The sequence below is a fragment of the Pholis gunnellus genome, assembly GCF_910591455.1.
Source record: "Pholis gunnellus genome assembly, chromosome: 9".
In the NCBI taxonomy this organism is placed as follows: Eukaryota; Metazoa; Chordata; class Actinopteri; order Perciformes; family Pholidae; genus Pholis; species Pholis gunnellus.
Window position 1 is genome coordinate 4940734 of NC_136535.1, and position 9015 is coordinate 4949748.

Below are 9015 nucleotides of genomic sequence, written 5' to 3' on the forward strand. Positions count from 1 at the left end.
GTCCGGTGATGAACTACACAACAAGAACTAAAGAGCTCCGGTAGTCTCTAGTGGAGAACAGAGCTGACTGCAGGATTCAACCCTAAACTGACCATGTGAGCCTCAACAGAGTTTATCATGTTAACTATGAACTACACAATAACAGTATTCTCTTCTCCACATGCTGACTGTCCATCTTATTAACAACAGAACCACCGTGACTGGGATTTCATATGTTACAGCATCATATGTGTGGATATATTAATAACATCACAGGAATTTATTATGCTTAGCAGCAAGAGACGCAATAGTTACCAATCCCAATTTATATAAAAGTCGTGACCTGGTTCACAGTAGTCAACGTAAAACCTTTTGAATGAATTTGGAGTTACATATTAAATACAATTAATCCTCCTCTACCATTTATCTCCCTGATCCAGGTTATTTGATTATTGTTTCACACGGTATCAGGGGAGAGCGCGAACGCAGACCCCCACTATCACAAATGATGCAGTCGAGAATTCTACATTTCGGGAATTCGCAGGTGCGGACAGCTTCAGTGTGTAAACACCTCAATGACTACAACTGAAACTCCTCAGTCATGCCTAGGGTATGAGGTGCGCTTGATTCATGACAGAGCATGGGGTGGAGATCGTAGGCTATTGCACTGTTACAGTACTGATCTTATCCCATTTGCTGACTTTTTTATTTGTTTTGAAGAAGAAATGATTTATTGACAGAAGTCCACCCCATATCTGTTGTTTCATTTATATCGATAAAAGGTTACATTGTAAGCATTTTAATGGCAGCACCAAATTGAGACTAATTGGCATGTCTATTAAGACCGATGGGATATGCATATTTGTATTGAGTGCTTAGTAGATTCCTGTGTACAGTATTCAGCATAGAATATGAACAGAAAAGCAGAGGAACGTGGTTGGGCTTTTCAGAGAGAAACTGTGTCAAAGAGGAGAGAGACCATCAATAGTTTATAATTTGCAGTACATTGTAAATTTGTAACACATATTAATCATCATCATTTTATGTCGTCACTGACAGCTGTATTGTCACATATAAAATGTTACTCAAGACACAGGGAGGGATTTCCACCCCATCAGTTACAGATACTGGATAATTAGAGGCTAGTACATTAGTATTAACCTATTTTTGTTCTATGTGTTCACTTAAGTGCATGTCAATCCATCTCTATGGAGTTGGGCAAGAAGAGAATGATTGTATGCTGAAATGTAAATAGTGTAAAGAGTTTCATGTTGAAGAAAAGAAAAAGGTTATGGAGTAAATCTGCTTCCGGAAGGAAAAGTGCACTTTCATGAAAACATCAGAGCCCCAGGGCGTCTTTCTGCACGATGCAACCCAACAGAGCATTTCCTGCTTCCACACACTCCGTCACACAGGAGGCTGAAAAAACAAACACGAAATAAGGCTTCAGAAGAGGAGATTGAATTGCTGATTTTAACCAGCACACATTGTAAAAAAACAACGGATTAGCACTTAATATTATGCTTTTTACCTTTCTGAGCTCGGAGCCATGACACAGCCTTCATAGCCAGAAGCTCCCACTCTTCCTGAGCATCCATCTTGAAACCATGAAGCCAGATCAGAGCCAGAATGGTGGCCCACACTTCCTGGTTCACCTAATTCACCAAATCAAAGAATACAAAACAAAATCAAAAAGAACAAAGAAGATATAGCACAAAGAGAAAAATCTGACTTCCTAACAACATAATAACTACTGAAAAACAGAAACTTAAATACTTTCCCATGAAAAAATAAGTCCCATTATTAATCTATGTTGTTATATTTGACAGTAACCCACCGATGCAGGCTTGGGCTTTTCCACCTCCTCACTGGTCTTTCCCAGAGCAGCAGCCAGAGCTGGATCCAGCACCCAGCAGCCAGCCGCCTTCTGGAGGGAGACCAGCTGCAGCAAAGGGTCTCTGGGTGGCTGTTTGGGCAAGCGGCTTTCTGAGGAGGAAGCTGAAAGATCACAGCGACAAAATACAAATAATCTCTGTGGCTTATTGGACTGATACGTATTTAGAGCAATCATTTTAGTTTTGTCTTTTTTCTTATTGTTGTCCTATTTGATACTGACGTATATTACAGGAAAGAGATATGAGTGAATTACTAAACTGAAACGTGACATGCTAAACTGGAAAACACTGACTCACATTTCTCTTTTCAAATAATATTGTTGCTTCTTATTTGGAATCGGTCTTCACCTTTCATCATTACCTGCTAATTAGCTAATTAGCTATAAACAAAAAATACAGCTGACGGGCTGATGTCATTAGTTCTGCAAGTATTTGGTCATTAATCAAAGTATTGGTCAAATGAAAGGTTTAACCTGATGAAAGCACTGGATTTAATGTCCGAAAATAACCGAATGTATTACATGTCATCCTGAGGGAGACATGAACGTGTGTACCAAATGACATGGTGATAACCCAACAGTTGTTAGCAGGTGTAGCTTCAGTAACCTTACTTACCATTTAAGCTACATGGAACGACACCAGCATTACGTATGGTTCCCATGTCCATCGCTTAAAGAGAAAAAGTAGAAGATTACACAAAGGCAACAACAGTAAATACAAGGAAGGAACTTCAATTATAAGACGCAGAAATTCTCAAAGTATAAACCACTGCACCAGAAACCGGGTCAGAGTACAAAGAAAAGAAACAATTTAAATCAATAACACTGGTATTGTTTTCACTTATTTTTTCGACGAGGCAACTAGCTTCTCCTTCATATTAGAGAATATTCTTTCTGCTCTTACAGAGTGTTGATAGAGCACACAGCCTGATTATTATCCATTATCCCTCTGTGACTAATTATCATTATTATTGTTATTAATATAAATATTACCATTAGTATTGCTAAACTATTATTATTAGTAGTAGTATTAGTATTGGTAAAAGGAAACACAAGAGCCACATTGGGCATTTTGGTGAAATATTCCTTCATTATTATTTATTCCTCTCAGCAGTCTGCCTAGAAGTTGTTTTCATAATAAGTCCACTAGCCGCAGTCATCGCCATGAAGCAACGTGTCCCCCAATGGCATGTCTCTTTAATGTGGGACAATGACAACTCTAGAAGGATCCTAAAACAAGGTAACGAAGAAGGTTCTGCTGTTTAAAGGAAGCTCTCAATAAATGTGAGCAGTGAGATAAAGATAAAAGATAAAGACAATTATTCAAATGTTTACAGTGTTAAGAAAAAGAAAAATATGAGTGGGGCACAAGCATGCCTCCATGAAAACACACAACAGTTCAAACTTCCTAACGTGTTGCACGATGCCATCGCACGTCTCTTCAGTCAATGACTACCAAAGCACACTGGAGCCAAAACAACTCGTCCTTTACATTCAGTTTATCACATTACATCTACAAATAAGCAAGCAGAGCAATTCTGCCAGAGAAATATGTTTTTGTTGTTGTTTTGTTTCCATCCATTTAGTCTATTTGTAGAAATACACAGATATGTGTTTCACTCCGATTCAGCTTTGGAGATTTTGACTTACTATCCATCACAGGAGCACCACAGGACATTGGAACAGGCTCACTACACATCTTCATGCCTTTGAGATAAAGAAAAGTACGAGGTCAAGATATGAGCCAAGACAATAACTAAACCAAATATATCAACGAAACTACTGGTTTCTGAGCTTATTACGACGACTAACAAGCAGTTAAAATAGTTCAAAATATCTAAAAAGTGTAGAAATACACAGATATGTGTTCCACTCAGATTCAGCTTTGGAGATTTTGACTTACGAGCCATAGGAGCAACACAGAACTTCTGACGACGCCCGGGCATACTACAGGCCATCATCCCTTTGAGATAAAGAAAAGTATGAGGTCAAGATATGAGCCAAGACAATAACTAAACAAAAAATATCAACAATCTACTGGTTTCTGAGCTTATTACGACGACTAACAAGCAGTTAAAATAGTTCAAAATATGTCAACAGTTGAACTTTTTACATACAAACAGATGTGCACACACAAACACACTGTGAGCACTAAACAAATGCTCGCTCTCATCTCCAAAACAAATGAATACATTGATTTGTAGACGATCAGTGATTTTATTAATGTTAAAGCACTACATCACCATGCTTCTCTACATTATCATTCATGGTCAGCGAGTATCTAGTAAGGAGAAGGTAGCTTTAGTTTTTAACTTTTCTTGGAAACACTTACTGGCCGCTGGAACATTTCTGCGCACCAGAGGTCCTTGAATAGCTTCACTGTTGTCTTTGTTGACAGCAATGAAGGCAGTGAAGGCACTGCTCACTCCTGATTGGACACTGAGCTCCACCACCTTCTTCTTCACTCCTCCATCTTCCTCTCCTTTACGCTCTCTCTCCTCCATCTCCAGCGAGCGAATCAGAGTCCGAGCAGCCAACCTGTGGACTGTTAATCTGCAGAGAGGAGAGACGATAACACATCTACACACAGATGTTTATAATAAACATGCTCATTACTCATTCTAGGCTTCATGTATTGTAGAGAAATAGCATGAAGCACTTTAACGATATTGCTGTGCTGCAGGGATTCTCAGGGTTTCTTTCATCGCCACAGTTTGCATGTTTCCATTTGCAAGTTGACATTTGTTTTATATATTTTTATGCAGCATTCTTGATTTTATTTGAATATAACCAAAACCATCTTGAGAAATGTTGGACAGCTATTATGTTATGAACAGTTACCTGATGTTTCATGTGACTTCAGATGCTTTGCATAGTATTACACGCATATCTACAGGTATTGATTTAGGGGAATAAAAGGATTCATTGTCTAGTCTCTTGTAGCGTATTTTTTGACTAAATGATTACATTTAAAGCCATTCTCCACATTGTGTGTGTCAGCCACTGAGCAGGTCTTTAATGCCATGTATCAGTGCAATCTTTGTTGATTAAATAGTGTCATGTTTCTCACCCCTTGCTACAGTTTTATTTGATCTAAATAATTAAATTAAACGCAACATTTGTAAGGACAGGACCCAATACATAACAGTGTTGTTTTACCCAGTGTCCTCTGCAGGTTTGAGACTGAAGTGAAGCTGGTTCTGAGAGGGATGACCTGCCAGACTGTACTTCACCGTCACACAGCCCTCTGAGGCCTCTGAACTCTGAGAACGCATCACAGAGTTAGAAACCATTCGTAGCATCATAGCATCATAGAGAAATCTAACCAGAAAGTAATTTCACTATAAGATGTTACTGCTCCTACCCGTCCAGTGAGCTGGGCATAAACCAGTGACCTTTGACCCTGGAAAAGTGCTGTGATTGGTGGAGAGAGAGCAGTGACAGAAACTCCCTTTGGCAAATCCCACGTGACTGAGATGTCCATCACAGCTGGTTGCAGAGCAAATCGCAGCGACTGCATCACCTGATGAGTAAAAAATATTTACAAAAAGTTGGGAGAGGCACTGAATAAATGTATTAATTTACATTTCTTATTGTGTCGTCTGTCCTAATTGCATTTTTCATAAAAAAATGATATAAAGGCTGTGATGTCTTACTTTGGGTTGCATCCTGTCCGTCCCTGTGATGAACTGAGCGTGACCTCCTCCTTCCTTGGCCAACCCGTTGATGAGAGCAGAGCTGGACCCTTCCCCAATCCCAAAAGAGAAACACCTGCAATACAGTAGTTTGTTTTCAACACACACAACATCTGAACATGGGACTTGTGCAAATTGTGTGGGTTTTTGATGCGTCACCTGTGGGAACCTGAATTGTGCTTCACCAGATTGATGACTTCTTTTGTGTTTCCCACCGCTCCGTCAGTAAAGACAAATAGCTAGGGCGGAGAGTTGACACATCACTCTAAGTTACATAACATCACACAGAAAAAACATGCAGCATGTGTTGAGTCATCCAAATATTTTTCTGAGAGCTGTGTTAGATTGCTGTTTCAGTAACAAACGTGCTTTTAATGGTACATTCTAAAGAACAAGGTGTGGTAAGAATGAACCTGTTAGTAGGAGGTTCTCACTGAATCATATGATACTATTACCTACAAGAGATATTGGTACAACCTGTTGAACACGTGTGTGTGTGTGTGTGTGTGTGTGTGTGTGTGTGTGTGTGTGTGTGTGTGTGTGTGTGTGTGTGTGTGTGTGTGTGTGTGTGTGTGTATTACTTGTCTAGGTTGATTGGGAATGCAGGGCTGGCTGTAAATATGTTTGAGGGGCTTCAGGATCTCTGTTCCTCCCAGATTAGCCTTCATCTCCTCAACATTTTTCAGAGCCTCTTCCATGGTCTTCTGGTTGTACTCTACACTCTTACTGCCACCAGAAACACATGAAGGAACTCATGGAGCAATGAACAACAAGTGACAATACAGGCGATAACAGCATTTGTTGGACTGAGTGACCCGAGGGAGTGACTTACGGGAAGATGTGTTCGTAGCTGGACCCAAAACTGTAGATGTTGAAATAGCAGCCGAGTGGTACGCTCTTCAACAGGAGCAGCAGAGTATCCTTAAGGGAGGAGAGAGAAGATAGTGACGGTCAATGTGTGAGAGAGGCACTATGAATGATTCTATGATAGAAATAACACATCATAAATACCGTGGCACTCTTTATACGTGCACCACTCATACTGCCAGATCGATCCAATAAGAAGACAAACTCTCCACATGAAGCGACTGATGACATCACAGCCTGGGGGAACTCAGGGTACAGGCTCAGCATCACTCCTGGATCACCCATCAGAGTGCCTGAAACACAGAGAAGAGAACACAAATCTGGCTTTTTATCATTTATTCCAACATATATAGTGCAGCTATTTAATTTCATTATATCAGTCTGAATGTAATGACCTAACGGTCACTCACCAGGCTTGGAAGAGGCCTGTCCTGCCTCCACCACAGCAGTGGGCTGGTGGGCGTCTTTGTAATAAATCAGCAGTTCAACATCTCTGTCAAACTTGTGTCCTGCAGCCAACTTGACCTGCAGTTCACAAAACACACTCATGAATATAAATATAGTGATATATCCTCTAACAATCATCACTAGAACTCTACCTACCGTGGCCTGGGTTTGCTCTGTGTTGAGGTACTGGAGAGGGTCCAGGGGACAGCTGGACTCTACTTTAGAGACGGGACGAGGAGAGGACACTCGGGCAGAGAAAGACAGACTGTAGGGCACCAGAGAGGCTGGAACAGAGGTCACCTGAACGTTGCCACCTTCACTACCACCACTCCCTGTTAACAAGATCAAAATGTTCAATAAAAGATGCAATGAAAAAAGATGAAAAAATGCTTTAATCACAGCAGTGAGGAAGTAGAGGGATGAACATATCCAACCTAAATAATAGTTACTAGTAGAACTAGCTAGCTGCTCCGTGTCTAAATGCTAACGGTAATATGCTTATAATGGCAATACTAATATACTTCCATTTAGCAGGTATAATGTTTCACATTTTAACCATCCAAGTGTTGGTTAAATGGTCACCAACACAAGGTACAGCTAAGGCTGATGGGAATGTCAATTGTTGTGCAGGTATTTGGTCATAAACCTGAAAGATGTGACTTGCTGCTGACGCCAGAGAAATAGTGTGAAGGGGACACAATTATCTGTTCCAAATTTCACGTCAATTCTTCATCAATAGTTGAGATATTTCACAGCAACAAACCGATTGAATGACTAACATGTTATTCCCTTGTGCCATGCTGCTAGCAAGGATATCATGATGAATATTCAGCCCTTTGTTTTCCATCTTTTCCAGAGAAAAGGATGTTTGTATGAAAACACTGGTAGTCAGTGTGAACACACTATTTCCACTTCAGCCCTCTTTTAAAATACTGAAGTGTTTAAAAAGCAGCTCTTCAGGACAATCCTTCTGTCATCACAATTACTGATGCAATAAAACCCTCTGTATGGACAGGTGTGGTGCGCTCTCAGCTTAAGGGCTCCTGATGAAGGTGTTGGCTGGTTTCCTACCCTGAGGTTGGTAGCGAGGGTTGAGCACAGCAGGCAGACAAAACCTCAGCCCTTCATCAGCCTGCACAGCCAGCTCAGTGACGTACTCCAGCCTGATGGAGGCGCTCTCTCCTGGAGGCAGACTGCCCACACTCAGAGAGAATATATCGGGACTCTGCTCACTCTCCTCCAACAGGAAGGCCTGCTGACCGGAGCTCAAAGCATCGTCATACTCCTCACGAGCCTGAAACACAGATGACACATGTGAGCAACGTTTACTGTGTTTTAAAGCTCCTTTGTGAGTAAGTCTCTGCTGTCCAGCTCACCTTCTGTTTCTCCTTCACCTCAGCTACGATGTGTGTCTGTCCAATCTTAGCACTGAAATGACAGACAGCAGCATCTCCAGGCAGAGGGAAGACAAAAACAGCCTCTAGTGGTTTGTCCTCCTTGTTCTCATAGTTCAGAGTGGAGACCACTGTAGCCACATGGTCCCTCACCTCCAGCTCCACCTCCACGCTCTTCAGAGGAACTGAGCGAGAAACAGAAGGACGGAGTGAACACAGACCGTGTGAAAACGTCTCTGTGTTTTGTGGGTGACAATACTTGTGAATGGTTGGTGGTAGTTTTAGAGATGTTTGTAAAAGCCCCTTCCTGCCATGAGGCTCAAACACAAACCTTTACATAGACGAAGATACACAAGTAAATGTATTCACACACACCAAAATCATTCTTGCACATGATGTATGAATTGTTTATGCTTTTTCAAACAGCGCTGTACCTGGTTCCTTATTTGTATTGATCAGACCACAGCAGTTCACCATCGTGCCTGTTCAACAAGTTACACCGTCAAGGAAGCTAAAGCTGTAAAAAAATAATGATAATGGAAAAGGAAATTAAACTCTGTTATGCCAACATTTACACACAACATTTAGTCTAATTAGCTACATGCAAGTACAATATGATTGTTCATATGATTCTAACTTAGCTGGTGTGTGTAACCTACATAAAAACCTGTAGACTCTACATGGTTTTTTTGTTCAATCTCTCCAAGGAATTACGGATCATTACTGTAAATGGAGAGTC

The 9015-nt window shown here is 40.8% G+C and overlaps 1 protein-coding gene across 1 annotated transcript; it reads right to left on the reverse strand.

Moving 5' to 3' along the window:
* Window positions 1–729: 729 nt before the first annotated feature.
* LOC306700999 (von Willebrand factor A domain-containing protein 5A-like) lies at window positions 730–8795 on the reverse strand. The gene is made up of 19 exons (XM_079166196.1): window positions 8711–8795; window positions 8259–8461; window positions 7954–8176; window positions 7039–7214; window positions 6846–6960; window positions 6580–6728; window positions 6401–6489; window positions 6150–6294; window positions 5728–5807; window positions 5530–5644; window positions 5238–5396; window positions 5033–5136; window positions 4206–4426; window positions 3777–3836; window positions 3524–3580; window positions 2490–2543; window positions 1817–1977; window positions 1511–1634; window positions 730–1398 (listed from the first exon to the last, which is right to left on the reverse strand). The coding sequence occupies exons 1-19, from the start codon at window positions 8751–8753 to the stop codon at window positions 1319–1321; spliced, it is 2358 nt and encodes a 785-aa protein (XP_079022322.1). The 5' UTR covers window positions 8754–8795; the 3' UTR covers window positions 730–1318.
* Window positions 8796–9015: the final 220 nt, after the last annotated feature.

Bases quoted from the DNA above. Each gene is read 5' to 3' on its own strand.
- LOC306700999 (XM_079166196.1), bottom strand. From the start codon at position 8,753: ATGGTGAACTGCTGTGGTCTGATCAATACAAATAAGGAACCAG. The intron at 8,177-8,258 runs GTGAGCTGGACA...TCTGTGTTTCAG, and splicing joins AGGTGAAGGAGAAACAGAAG to GCTCGTGAGGAGTATGACGA. The intron at 4,427-5,032 runs GTAAAACAACAC...TCCTCTCTGCAG, and splicing joins AAACCTGCAGAGGACACTGG to ATTAACAGTCCACAGGTTGG.